Here is a 14858-nt window from a genome sequence, read left to right as displayed (position 1 = left end):
TGCGCCCCAGCGACCCTCGGCGTGGGGCGACCAGGCGGGCCCGCGGCGCGTATCTGCTGGGCCTGGGGTCCAGACCCGTCAGTCGTCCGCCACAGCTCCCAGGCCGGGCGAGGCACGGTGGCTTTGCACTCCCTTCCGGGGAGGTGGGCGAGGAAAGCGAGCATCTGTGCCGGTGCGGCGGCCCCACGAGTCTTTGTCTCCTGTCCGTTCCCAGCTCCGGGGCGGACAGTGTCCCCCGCGAGGTGGAGGGCAGAGCCACACCGGAGCCAGGACCTGTCAATAGCGGGATCCTGGACTCATCTCTCCCTCCCTTGGGAGCTGCTTTGGCCACACCAGAGCCGTGAAAGGGGGATCGCAGCTCTCCAGGCGTCTTTCTGTGTCCTCCTGTCCGCCTGAGGCTCTTTCTAAGGGACAGTAACTGTGGAAAAAAGAGCCATGCGCAAGCAGCCCTGCTTTCTGGGAGGGACATTCATTCATTTATTCTTACGTCCGATGTGCGTTGGGCCAGGTGCTGGGAGCGCAGCAGTCACCCAGACTGACAAGGTCGCTGCTCCCCTGGAGGTGACACTTCGGTGGGAACTAGAAACTACCTGTGTCCTGGTAATAACAGCTGCCTTTATTTGCTGAGTAATCTGTGTTCTATTTGCTGTAGTACCGTATTATAGCCATTTTGGAAGAATTAGTAAGGAATTAAGAGTCAGGACACAGGGTCACATCATCTTGTGTTCAAATCTTGGTTCCAGCAGTTACTCCCTCTGAGTGTCCTTAGATGAAGCTCTTAGCCTCTCCACACTTCAGTCACCTCATTTGGAAAATAGGAAAGAAAATACTGAGAAAATGTGAAGATAAAGCCTGTAAAGCCCTCAGAACAGTGCCTGACACATCAGAAGCACTGAGTGATACTATAATTATCATCCTTTAATTCTCCGGCAGATTTGGACATGTGGGAATAGAGACCACAGCAGTAAGCATGCCAAACCCTAGGAGAGCCGATGGGCAGGTTGACATGAGTGGTCAGCCTTTCCAAGGAGAGAGACCTGCATACCTACTAAACCTTGCAAGAACTAGCCAATTTGTAACTGTCATTAAATTGAAAGCATTAAAAGCCAGTGGTTACTAATTAACAAGTTCTTGTAACAGATATGAAAGCTGCTCTGTAAACTAAGTGGCCTACAGATGTTGGGTATTATTATTAGTAGTCAATTGCAGTTTAGGATGTTAGGATTGAAATTTAGGCTTATTTAATGAGAAGGTGCTTCTTTTTTTTTAAGATTTTAGATTTTTAGAGAGGGAGAAGGGAGGAAGAAAGAGAGGGAAACATCCATCAGTCACCTCCAGCAGTGTGCCCCGACAGGACACTGAACCCGCAACCCAGGCATGTGCCCTGACTGGGAATCGAACTGTAGATCTTTTACTTTGCAAGACAACACTCAACCAGCTGAGCCACACTGGTCAGGGCAAAGCACTTCTGTTTTTTGAGGGGCGTCTTTTAAAATTTCCTATCAAATTTTTCCACTAGCCTTAATTTGAACTTTGATGACAATAGTTAACATTTATTGAGTGCTTTATTTATTTTTTAATCCTCACCCAAGAATGTTTTCATTGATTTTAGATAGGAAGAGAGAGAGAGAGAGAGAGAGAGAGAGAAACATCGATGTGAGAGAAAAAACAAAACAAAACACCAATTGATTTCCTCAAGTACATGCTCCACGTGTGCCCTGACCGGGAATCGAACTGGCAGCCTTTTGGTGTATAGGACAACGCTCCAGCCAGCTGAGCCATGGGGTCAGGACAGAGTGCTCTAGAGTTTATTAAGGGCTTTCTAACATGTTGGTGCTTATCAGCACAACAAAGAGGGGGTTCTTATTTTACTGATAAAGGGTTAGCTTTAGAAGAAGGCAGTGACTTCCTGCTGTGAAGTAAGGTATGAAAGCCTGAATCAGGTCAGTCAGGCTATGTACCTTTTAGAATAGAATCCCAGTTTCTCCCCAGGAAGCTCTGCTGGTGTCTGCTGGCCTCTCTCGCCTGCTGTCTCTGGCACCCACACTGCAGTCATACTTCATACTTGCTGCTTTTCGGTTCCTCTTTCCTCAGGGTGTCTCCACAGATAGTTCCTTCTTCCTGAAGTGCTCTTCCCTGCTTCTTCCTTTGATCTTCCAATTCCTGGCTTCTTTCCTTTCTTCAGGTGGCAGCTCAAATGTCATTTTTTCCAGAGTCCTCTCCTGGTCACCTGTCTTAAGACCTCTTGATCCTGGGTGCTGGGCATGGGTTCAGGGGCATGCGATCAAGAAGCCTGTGCTTGCTCTTATTGGGTGCTCAGTCTACTGGGGAGACAGATGGCAGACAGACCCACAGACGCCTGTGGGCTGTGATTGATGCTGAGGGGTTCTGTTAGGAAGACACACTGCTGGGGGGGCTCTACTTATGACAGGTGACTTGAAGTAGGGACCGGCTACCTGCACTGCCCAGTGCTGTTCACCGGTGGCTTCTCTGTGTGTGGCATGGGTGCTGGGAGCAAAATTGAACAAGGGTTTGTAAGAGACTGACAGCCTGGATCCTCTGACCTCTGACAAGTTCAGGGCATGGCCAGGTCACAGAAAACCATGGCCAGGTTTTCTTCCTTTGGGTAATCATGTCATCGTTACTCTATACCTGTACTTAAATGAGCACTGCACCAGGTTGTCCTGTCGACCCAGGTGTGAGGCACAGTCCTTCCAGGCGCTTCCATTCTGGCTGAGAAGATCCTGCGGTTAATGGATAATTACAGGGGAGTGATGGATGTGATTCCAGGGTAGTTCCTGGTTGGGGCAGTGGGGATCCCCTGGTGGAGGAGGCTCTGATCTGGTTGGACTGAGGTGTAAGGCACACTTGGGACGTGGGTGGCCAGTTGAAGGTGAGTAAGGTGGTTCAGCTAGTGGTTTTGTAGAGGAGCGGGGAGCGTCCTCTGCCAGGGCCGCTCAGCGTGAGCCACCGCCTCTCAGCAAGATGCCCCCGCCCCTCTGCCCCCAGCACTGCCTGTGCTTTTCCCGTCGGAGCTTTCCTGGTCTGTTCCCTACTTTCTGATATCTTTATGCTGTCTCCTTCTCCCCACCCTGAATGTAGGTCTTGTTAGTTTGAAGAGTCTGTAGTTCTTCCTCTAGGAATGGGTTTTTCCCCCCTCTCCATCAGCATCTCATTGATTTACGTTTGTCTCTGCACAGTTTTCCTTTGCCTCACCCACACCAGAAACACACCTGTGTTACCCTTTTGTACCATACGTTCTCATTGGTTACCAGCGATGTTGCCATCCTTAACTTCAGTGGCCATTGTTGGGGCTGGTCCTCCTTGAAACAGTTGTCACTGTAGTCCACCCATGGGCCTTCACACTCTCTTCTACCCCCAAATGTCAGCCTTCTCCACCTGCATCCTTTCTTTCTGTGGTCCGTCTTTGGCATGGTCTCTGGTGTGTTCATGCACCACACTCTAAATCGGCTGTCCCCCATCTTCTGGAGCCTAACCCTGTTTCCCCTTTGCTCCTGCCGGCCTGCTGGACATCCTTACCATGCCCACTAGTTCATGAGCTAGGGCTGTTCCACTTCCTGCTGAGCCTCTCCTTCCTAGTTCAGGCGGGATTCATCTTCTAAAATGGATCCTCAACCACCTGCCTGCTCCAGAAACCTCTAGCAGCTTTCACTCCGCTCCTTCCAGTATGTCCAGGTAGATTGCTTCTGGCCTGGCATCCCCATGCCCCCTGCTCCCGCTCCACCACACCTTGTGGGCTTGCTCTCCCGCTCTTCCATTGTCTCCACGCAAACTTCTTGCTCTTTTCAGTGCTTTCCCCAGGCCCCAAGGCTCTCTTAGTGGAACCTCATGCTGTGACCTCCTGCTACATCCTACTTGCTCAGCTGTTCTCAGAGGCCTCTTTGGTGGTAACTTTCCTCAAGCCCACCTAAATGAGAGCTCTCCCTCCAGTCCATCCGGTGGGTCCCTTGTGTTGCCCTTGGACCTAGGAAGTTCATGGCAACTGGAGGAAAGCACTGGACTCATTGGTAAGGAGAGTCTTCCCTGTGCCCAGAGGGTTCCATCTCTCCCCCCTATCCACTCCAGACCACTGGGGTCCTCCCTGCTCTATCATCTGCTTCCTTTCCCATTTTGCAAATGGGAAACAAACTCATAGAGATTGTAGTAACTTGCTGAAGTCCCATAGCTGGTGGATGGAGAGCTGGGGTTGACCCACATCCATCTGCCTGAGAAAGCCTGCTCTTTCCACTCTTCCAGGGAGCCGGCTGGGCACTCTGCCCAGACAACACCCGGCCAGTGTGTCTGGAATGAATGCTGATCGCTTGGGACACTTGTCTGTCCTTTCGTCCCTTGTTTTTTCCTCTAAAATAATTGCTAGTCTGTATCTTACTAGAATGCTAATGGTGATGCGGCATAAATTGGTGGGGAGAGAGCCAGGATTGAAAGCAAAGTTTGGCCCCGCCCTGTAAGATGCAGAATTCCTCGGCTGTCTCTGTCTGATTGACCTGCATTCGCCTGTTTTTTGTTAACTAAGTAGTTCCAGATCAAGCAAGAACATGTTAGTTTCACCCCCTCTGCCCCAGTTTTGAACTTTAAAGCAACTTTCCCATGCCTTGTTCTTAACCGCAATCAACTGATCTGGGAAGTGGAGTGATTGTCTTGGATCAGATGATACCTTAGAGCTAAGTGCCCACTCTCCAGTGGCTCAGGCTGTGCCACATTACTGTGCTGCCAGACAGACAGACACACCACCATGACCCAGGTGAGAGGCACCTCATCAACCCCCATCCCTGGAGGTGCTCTCAGGTTCTCCCTGCCTGGATCTAACCTGAGTAGCCAGCATCCACACACATATTCTTCCTTGAAGAAGACTCTAAGCCCTGTTATCATTTGAGGTCTTTTAGGGTACCTGTATTTTAGTGTCATGGTCCCCAGATATTATTTCAGTGCCCTTAGTTGTGCAGTATTTTTTGCACTTAGGTTTCCTTATCTGCAAATTGGGAATAACTCAGTTTTATATGTCTGCCTCGCAGCTGTAGAGTGTCAGGATCCTTCAGGGTGATGGATGTGCTGTCTGTGTGTTTATTTGTGTATCACGCCCTTTCAGCAAATATTTACTGGGCATCTTCTCTTTGCCGGGCACTTTCCGGGCGGTGGGATACAGCAGTGAATCTGAAGACAGCCCTGCCCAACGGAGCTGAGATTCTAAGGGAGGCACAGACAAAAGGAAATGAGGGGGTGTGTACTGAGTCTGACCCATGGCAGGTGGGACCGCGCTGTGAGAGCTGCGAGGCGAGAGGCTCCGTGTTTGAGGTCCAGGAAGGCCTCACCACGAAGGTGCCAAGGTCTGAGCAGAAGACGTGTGTTGGATTACACAGTGTATCCCCACCCCCTGTCACTCTCGCGGGTCTTATCCTTACTCTGTAAAAGGTAAACTGAGGCCACTAGGTATTATGGCGCTTGTGAAAAGTCACATCCAGCCAGCTCTGCTCACTTGGCTCTTCTGACCCAGGACTGGGCTCTGCATTTCACTGTAGTTCCCTGTTTTGTTTTTTTGTTTTTTTAATTTTTATTTACCAATGAAAGAGGGAGGGAGAGAAAGAGGGAGAGGGAGAGAAAGAGGGAGAGGAAGAGAGAGGGAAAGAGAGATACTGATTTGTTCCACTTATCCATGCATCCACTGGCTGTCTCCTGTATGTGCCCTGACTGGGGATTGAATCTGCCATCCTGGCGTATTCAGATGATGTGCCAACCAACCTAGCCACCAGGCTGGGGCTAGAGTTTCTTGTTTTTGAAAAAAAGTTTTTTGAAAGCTCCTGAGCCTTAAAACAGTATGAGATCTCATTTGTTTTTAAACACTGGTTATGCTGCCCTGGCTGGTGTGGCTCATTTGTTTGGGCATCATCCTGCAAACCGAAGGGTTGCTGGTTTGAGTCCCGGTCAGTGGACATGCCTGGGTTATATGGGTTCAGTTCCCAGTTAGGGCGCATGTAAGAGGCAACTGACTGATGTTTCTCTCTCACATCAATGTTGCTATCCCTGTATTTCTCCCTTCTTTCGCCTCTCTCTAGAATCAGTAAAAGAAAAAAAGAATGGAAATATTGGTTGTGCTACCTATTCACTAGATACCGTGGAGTCTGGTGGAGAGTAGATCACTTGTTTAAATTTTTATTTTATTGTTTTAATCTCCTCTCAATGGAAGGTGGAGGGGGGAAATGGAAAGGTCTCTTCATCATCTTTGTGAGGGATCATCAGGTTTCCCTGCCAGAATGGGAGCTCAGTGCTTCCAGGCTGATACACAAGGAGGGTCAGGCCTTGGGTGGTCTGAGCTGGGGGAGGGGTGGGTAACTTGCTTCCACTTGAGTGTACTGGAGATGTTGCCTGGGGGAGGAGGGGCGTTTGGGCCGAGCTGTGGGGATGCTGGGAAGGGAAGGAGGAATGGCCTCTCAGACAGAGGCAAAGCAGAATGAGCAGAAGCCAAAGAGTCAGAATTCCAGCTAATTCCAGTTCAAAGGACCAAATGCAAGTCTGGGGCTGGGACTCTGGGGTCCACGTCCCTCTTTTATTTAGTGTGACTTAGGATAGAGGGTTTGGTAAATGAGACAAGAGGAGTCTGTGCCTGGCCTACAAATTGGCCTGAGACAAAAGGGACTGACGATGTCTGCTTGCCCAGAGAGTGGCTGATGACAGGCCTGGGGAGGGAGACCTGCCAAAGGCCACTCCTGTGTAGGGTACTTTGCCCGTCATGGTAGTGCCAGCTCTTAGTGCCACAAGCCACTGGAGAGAAGAAGAGGCTTAGATGACCACGAACAGCTATCTCCTGATTTTCTTCCAGTTCTGCCTGCTCGGTGGGATTCTTGTAGTCTTGCTAGCAGAATTGATTTATTAATTGCATTTCAGATTGGCTGATAAAAAGTCACTTCTTCTGTGCACACTGGTCGAAAGCAAGGCGATGGGCCAGGAAAGCCGGCCGACACTGTCTGGACTGGGTCAAGCCTGTGCCCCACCGAGCGTGCGGCACACCTGTATTCTGCAACTCCTGGATCTGCCCTCCCTGTTCTCTCTGCTGTGGCCCCTTGGCCCTTCTTTTGGTTGCTTGCGTAGCTGACATTCTCTCTTCCCTTAGGGCCTCTGCACATGTTATTTATGGCCTGTCTTTGGGATGATCTTTCCCCTTTTGTCTAGGCTAATCCCTACTCCTCTTCATATATCAGCTGGCACATCAGTTCCTTGGGGGAAGTCGTCCCTGACAGACTGGCCCAGCCTCTCTGTTAATACAGGGATGCCCTGTACTTTCATAAATACCAGTTTGTAATTTAATTTTGGGATCTTTTGATAGATGTTCTCTCTTCCCCCACCACCTCGATTAGGTCCACAAAAGCAGGGGCTCTGCCTGTTTTAATTCATCCTTGTACCCCAGGTGCCTAGTACTCATCTGTTGAATGAATGGAAGGCTGAATGGAAGGTCAGGTCCAAATTACGGGAAGCAGTGAGGAGCTGTGGCAGGTTCTTGAGGAGAGAAGTGACACATTTTGACTGCTTATGCAGGGAATGCCTGGCGTTTGCTATGCTGTGGGCGTGAAGTGATAAAGAGTGACCTGGCCCGAGATTGTTTCTGAAAGAGCAGAGGGGACTGGAGATGGAAGGAATGTGTGGGATGGCTGTTTGGCCAGGGGCCCTCTAAGTGGGGGGAGGAAACAGGAGAAAGAAGCTGGTGTGTGTGTGTGTGTGTACGTAGCCAGCAGGTAAGACAGGCCTGTCAGCTGGGTGATGCCAGGTGGGTGGCTGTGTTAGTTAAGACAAGACCCACCACGTTCATGCCCTGGCTGGTGTGGTTCAGTGGATTGAGTGCTGGCCTGTGAACCAGAAGGTCACCAGTTTGATTTCCAGTCGGGGCACATGCCTGGGTTGCGGGCCAGGTCCCCACTTGGGGGCATGCAAGAGGCAACCATAGATGTATCTCTTGCATATCAATATTTCTCTTCCTCTCTTTCTCCCTTCCTTCCCCTCTCTCCAAAGATTGAATAAAATCTTTAAAAAAAATAAAAAAGACCCACCACCTTGCAACAGACCTCCTGTGTCGGGTGAGATTTCCCCCCATTCAGATGCAGTTGAGAAGCAGCCCCATTCCTGGGGGAGACCATCACATTTAGTTTACTGAGCACCCCCCATCTGACCAAGGTGAACAGAACTGAATCCCTTCCTTCAGATGGGCTCCTCTCTGCTAGTCACAGACACAGCGTGGTGTGCTCCCTCAGCCCGCAGAGGCAGGATGAATCCCTCTACTGGGCTGGCGCTAAAGGAGGGATAGGGTCTTGCATCTCCCTTTCTCGCCCCTCCTCTCTTCCAGCAGGACTGGGGGAGGCAGATGTGTAGCCTTTCAGACCTCTCCACCAACGTCTACGGCGTCCTCTGCCCATTCAGAGCCCCGTTCTCTGACTCTGGTAACCCAGGGTCCCCCAGAACGATATTGGGACAGATTGGGGCACAGGTCTCGAACAGAAGTAAGGAAGTGCAGTTGAATACCCACATTATGTGTTTTTATCATTGACCTCTCTGGGCGTCCTCCCTGTGCTTGTTTCTGAACAAGGCAACTGAGAAAATGAGAGGTAAAATGACTGGTTTCAGGCCTCCTGGGGAGGCGGGGTGCCTGGATCATTCTCTCCTGTGGATGCCACACCGTGGGCTCCAGGGAAGGGCAGGGACAGCTTTGTTCCCTCTGCGTCCCCCAGCTCCTGAGGCAGGTAGGTATCATGGGGTGGGGTGGGTGGGGCAATCTGTCTCTCTGTCTGCCTCTGATGGGCATTTGATCTGTGGGGATGTTTTATTACTTCGGTGAAGAAGTAGGCATACGGTTCTGCTGGCCGAGGCCCACTCCCCTAAGGACCACCCAGTGTCCTGGGCCAAGCCCCTACTCGTCCCTCCTGGGGCTCCTGCTGTCTCTTCACTTCTGCTCTGGAAGGGTGAGAAAGAGGTTCAAGAGGTAGTGATTTTCTAGTGACCATAATAATCGTGCCTGTTGACTATTAAACGGATTGATAGAAAATTGGCTTTTCTTAATCTGCATAGGATGTGCTTTTCAATTTTACATTTTCCAGTGGAAAAAGAAAATGCTTTTGTAAAGAGAAAAGATTAAACAGGACAAAAATTGTTGACGATGAGGCCCTCGCATTGAGAACTTAACCAGGACTAAAGTTATGAGGGTGGGCTAGCCCTCTCCATCCCCCCTGCCCTGGAAAGGGCACAGTTCGTGGTGGGAGTCCCAGAACCCCATAGACCCGGGTATGTGTCTCTGCAAACATTTCTCCCTTTGGTGTTTTCCTGGGTAAAGGTGAGATGTGCCTCTGTGCTGTGGCATACCCCTACCTCTATTTGGATGCTTTCTCCACAGAGAAGAAGATGCCAGAGGGGCTCAGCTGACACCCAGGGTTGCTGAGTGGGTCACGAGAGCCTGCTGGTGCTTTGGGGCCAGCCAGTGCTGTTATTTTGCTCCTCACACACCAGGCTGTGGAATCAGCATTTCCTTTCAGGCCAAACTGTTAGTGTTGGCATTTGACTCTGTGGAATTAATTTTTTTGGTTGACTTTTAGCCGCTAGAAAATAGGCATTTGGAGGGGGGGCAGTTTTGTTTATTTATTTTCAGTGAGAGGGGAAGGGAGGGAGAAAGAGAGGGAGAGAAACATCTATATGTGAGATAAACATTGATCAGTTGCCTTTCGTACACACCTCAGCCAGGGATTGAAACCTCAACCTGGGCATGTCCCCTGACCGAGATTTGAACATGCGACCTTTTGCTTTGCAGGATGATGCCCAACCAACTGAGCCACACCCATCAGGGTGAAAATATCCTTTAAAATTTTTTTAATCGATTTTTTGTTTTGTTTACAGAGAGAAGAAGGGGGGGAGAGAGAGAGAGAGAGAACGAACGACCGATTTGTTGTTCCAATTATTTATGCATTCATTGGTTGATTCTTGTATGTCCCCTGACTGGGAATTGAACTTGCAACCTTGGCATATCAGGATGATGCTCTAACTGACTGAGCTACCCAGCCAGGACTAGAAAATATCCTTTAATTCACAACCACCTAAGTGGGTTTTTATAGGTATATACTTAACCTACTGTAATGAAATTGTACATTTTTAAAAATTGGCGACTGAGAACTGGTAACAGACTGTTCTGTCCTGGATTTTGAGCACAGCTCAGCCAACTAGTTGAAAGTAACAAACTAGTATAACATGTGCTATGGCGTATTCACTATTTGGTGAAATATTTCTTTGTTTGACAAAGATCGTTTGTGTGGCAGGTGTGAGGACTCTAATTTGACACCTGCAGCACAGTCCTGATTAATAGCCTTGCCCAATTTCCCTCCCCACCCTCTTGATTCTTTGTAGTAGAGCCCTCTCCTCTGTCTCAATAGTAATAATAATAACAATTACCATAATAATAGATGTATAATGGCTTCCTGTTGCAGAGTGCGCTTTTCCTAGTATAATTTGGTGTTTACAGTACTTTTCAGGGTGGCACTGTGTTACAGTAGTCCCCTTCCCCATCCCTGAGGGATACATTTCAAGACCTCCATTGGATTCCTGAAATTTCATAGTAGCAAACCCTATGTACACTACATTTTTAAAAAATACATTCACACCTCTTCTATTTTTATTTTTTAAAGGTTTGATTTATTTCTTTTAAGAGAGAGGGGAAAGGAGGGAGAAAGAGAGGGGGAGAAACATCAGTGTGCGAGAGATGCATCAATTGGTTGCCTCTTGCATGCCCTCAACTCGGAATCTGGCTCGCAACCCAGGCACATGCCCTGACTGGGAATCAAACCAGTGACCTTTTGGTTCACTGGCCAGCCCTCAATCCACTGAGGCACACCAGCCAGGGCAGCTTTTTTTTTCTTTTTTTTTTTTTTTTTGAGAGTATGGAAAAAAGTTAGAGACAGTGAAGCAAGGAAGGGCTTAGAATAGAAGAAGCAACAGGAGAGATCCTAGGTGGGGCTGCTGTCAGCTCACTGGAAAGTCAGAGAAAAGGGGGCCTTGGAGACAGGCTCAGGGGGTCAGCCCAGGACGAGCTGCCGCTGTCCATGGCTCTCCTGGCTGCAAGCCTCATGGGGACCCTTAGAGTTTAGGAGATGCAGGCCTGAGAGGGAAGAAAGGTGTGGGTGGGCTCCTGGAAGGGAGAACCTCACACGTCCTCTCTTCAAGGAAGCACTTTACAGCTTCTTTTTGGCATATCCAGATTGCAAGTATCACTGCTCTTGCATTTTGGGGCCATTATTCAGTAAAGTAAGGGTGACTTGAATGCAAGCACTGTAGTACTGCGGCAGTCAGTCTGATGACCGAGACAGCTGATGGGAGGTAGCAGGTACAGCATGGAGACGCTGGACGAAGGGATGATTCATGTGCCATGAGGGACAAAGCAGGGACAGTGTGAGACTTCATCATGCTACTCAAAATGGCGCAAAATTTCAAAAGTATGAATTACTTATTTCTGGAATTTTCCATGTAGCATTTCTGGACCACAGCTGACTGCAGGTAACTGAAACCACAGTGAAACTGCAGATACGAGGAACTGCTGTATTCCCACTTTACAAATGGAGAAACCGAGGCCCAGTGAGGCTTTGTGAACTGTGTTTGCTCCGCTGCTGCGTGGCGGATCTTTGCCCAGCTGAGCCCTGACCACTCTGCACGCCTCTCACCCCCTTCCTCCTGAGGTTTCATCTAAACCTTGTCCATTCATTACATGCACAGACATCCACCAAAGGCTGAGTATGGCCCTACAGGGCCCAAGCAGGAGAAATAAGAGACCTCCACCTGCCAGGAACTGAAGATGTAGGGAGAGGCGATCATTATTTCTCTTTTATAAGTTCCATGCTATGGGAGTGTTGGGGAGAAAGACTTGTTTCAATTGGGATTCTGGAGGTTTCTTAGAGCAGCCCGGGCTGGAAGGTAATTGGCATTCAGCAGGGAGAGCCCCTCCCGTCCCCAGGCAGAGGGAAAAATTTGTGCCAAAACAAGGGCTGAAAAAATGCATAGTATGTTCAGCAGAGTAGGAAGGAAGGTGGGGATTGACAGCTATGTGTGTGGAAGCGTCTGCGAGCGTATGGGTGAACGTGTGTATTTGTGCACGTGTGTCTAGTGAAATTTGCTTGGAAGAGGCAGGAGATAACTGTGGGGCACATTGAGGGCTAGGCTGAGGGTCAGGATTTCTCGCTCCTTCAGCAACCATGGAGGGTCTTTTAGAGCAAAGGAGTGACCAAGTGCCAATGGAATGGAGAGGGAAGTCGGGGAGGAAGGTGGGATCTACCTGGGAGGCTGGGGCTGGGCCAAGGTGGGTGCAGAGTGAGGATAGGGTTGGAAGGCCAGCCCTCGCTGCTCTGTCTAATCCCTCTCCCACCTCCCCAGCAGGACAAAACTCCATTCCTCTCCCTGTTTACCAGCGTCTTTGCTCTTCTGTTTGCGTGTGTATTCCGTGACCAGACCATGATGCTCCACTCCGTGGCAGCTGGCTTTGCTCACCTGTGAGTCTGAGAGCCTAGCTAGGTGCCTGGACCAAGAGGATCCCCAGGCTCTATAGAAGAGCAGTGGGCGCTCGAAGGCCGGGGGTGCTGTCCACAGAGGGGAGGTAGCAAGCTGACCTAACTTGGTTTGGGGGGACCTGGGAGTCTTTGGCACAGAACTGCCATGTGGCCCGGAGCACCTGAGTCCTATCAGTGTGCTCTGTTAGGGGGCGGTATAATGTTGGCCTGGGGTCAGAAGGCAGTAGGGACATTGGAACCCCTGGATGGCTGATGTAGGAAGGGATTTTGGGAAGATTGAAGGCATACTTGGGGAAAGCTGGGAGCATTGTGCGTAGTGGATGTACTGCTGTGTAGAGGCCTTACTGCTGAGCCGTTGCCCCCATGAGTCTCTCCGGGGCATTGCTCAGGGCCTGTCCATCGTGCGGAGGAAGGAAAGACAGAACGGAGCAAGGCTGTTCTCTGAGGCACCTGGAGTAGCCATGTCCAGGGAGGGCTGTGGATAGGCCTTGGCCACTTTTGATCTTAGGCAGCATTTTCCAAAGAAAAGGCTGGGATTTGCTCCCTGCTCTGCTTGTGCTGCCAGGCAAGGTCCTGGGAGCTCCTGATTGCCCGGCCCTTCCAGTGCCGTCCACTGGCCTTCTGCTTGACTGCATTTGACCCTATTCCCCTTCCCCCCACTCCTGTCCCAGTCCCTCTGGGACCCCCACTTCACTGGTGTTTTCCTGACAGTGGTACCTCCTTCCATCTCTACTGTGTGTCTTTCTAGCACTTAAGTGCGGTGCTTCTCAGCCTTGGTGTCTCCTGTCCCCTTGGGCACGCTCAGCTGAGGCAGTGGCCACTGACCTTGCTCTCGCAGGTATGTATCTGCCCTTGTCCTGTCTTTTCCTCACAGCACTTGGCAGCCCTCTGTGTGCATTGTCATTGCCAGTAACGCTCTCCTGGTAGGGCTCAGGGAGGAGCCCCCTTACTCACTGCTGCGCCTTCACTGAGCCGCTGCCTGGGACCAGGCAGGAGCTCAGTAGATGCTGCTCGAATGGCAGTGAGACCTCCACCTCGATGACCCATAGGGACACCTCAGAGAAACACGTTTAAGGGGGAACTGTCATTCCTCTTTCTTTCCCTGTGTGTTTCTACACAGTGAACCACTGCATTCCTTGGGCCTTGTCCTCCTGGAGGACTGTGGCCATCTCTTCCTGCTCGCTTCCTTCTTGCCCTGCTCTCCTGTCCCCACTTTTGTGTAGTCGAGTGCATGTTCAGGTCACCTTCTCATGTGCACATTTGCCCACGTTGAGGATGACATTCCTGGCCTCTCAGCAAGGCATGCACAGACCTTGTCATCTTACTGTGTCTACCTTTCCTACCTGGCTGAAACCGAGCTGAGCGACCCAGAGTCCCTGCCTGCCCCTCTGCCCCAGAACTCAGCTTACCCATCCTGACCCTTGCCCAGGCTCTGCAGGCCCCGGCTGCATCCCCCACTCTCATACCCCTCGGCACCCGGTGCTGCAGTCCACTGTGCTCCGTAGCTGTGGGCTCAGTCTGCCCAGCTGTCTCCTGTTCCTGGGCCTCAGAGCACTGTCCCGCCTACTTTAGTGTCCATCACACCTCCTCATAGTATGAAAATGCTGGTTGAATGAGAGAATGAATAAATTCACAAGTGCACACGGTGAGACTTTGTGAATCCAAGGGCAGACTATGCCTCAGGAAGTTTTCTATGAAGGGTAGGAGTGGCGGTAGCTTAAGGTGGAACTGGGATGGGGGGACATTTCTGGTGCTAGCACATTTTCACATAACTATGGAAGGAGAATGACTGGGGAGAGAACAGGACTCGAAACAACCAGCGATTGACCAGTGCTTACCCTGTGTCAGTCTGTGGTGATGGAGATGCTCATCCTCGTTTTTCAGGTGAAGAAACCAAGGCATCAAGAGGCTGCTATTTTCTGTAGTGTTCTAGTGGTGGAGTGGGACTTGAGTCCACGTTTGTCTGGTGGTGCTGATGACCTCTATTCCTGCGTCCTGCGTCAGGGCAGTGTGTTAGTGTGTTAGGATGACCTCTGTTTCTCCCTCACTTCTATTGCTGGTAGATGAGGCTGAGAGCAATGGCTTCCCCAGAGCACTGACGCTTTCACACCTTGATTCTGTGTTCTCTTCCTTCCTGGCCTTTCCAGCCCCTCCTGACGGCTCCTGGCCCTGAACTCCTTCCAGCTGTCTTGTTTATTGTCATTTCATTGCTCACCGAAATGTTCATCAGTGGTTCTCTTGCTCCTTGGTTCTCCTTGGGGGACTACAAGACATCCTCCTCGCCCCCCGACACGCAGTGTCATGTCTGCGTGGGTCAGC

The 14858-nt window shown here is 50.5% G+C and overlaps 1 protein-coding gene across 1 annotated transcript in view; it reads left to right on the top strand.

The window, feature by feature from the left end:
- EPS15L1 (epidermal growth factor receptor pathway substrate 15 like 1) overlaps positions 1-14858 on the top strand; it is a 92312-nt gene that overhangs the window by 231 nt on the left and 77223 nt on the right. The window contains exon 2 of the mRNA XM_054578847.1: positions 13288-13377. Within this exon, the coding sequence (XP_054434822.1) occupies positions 13288-13377 (90 nt within the window). The remainder of the gene's footprint in view (positions 1-13287; positions 13378-14858) is intronic.

Source organism: Pteronotus mesoamericanus, unplaced genomic scaffold, assembly GCF_021234165.1.
Source record: "Pteronotus mesoamericanus isolate MK-2021 breed Mesoamerican mustached bat unplaced genomic scaffold, CSHL_Meso_final contig_502, whole genome shotgun sequence".
In the NCBI taxonomy this organism is placed as follows: domain Eukaryota; kingdom Metazoa; phylum Chordata; class Mammalia; order Chiroptera; family Mormoopidae; genus Pteronotus; species Pteronotus mesoamericanus.
Note: the sequence above shows the minus strand (reverse complement) of the source record. Positions and strands in the feature narration are given on the sequence as shown.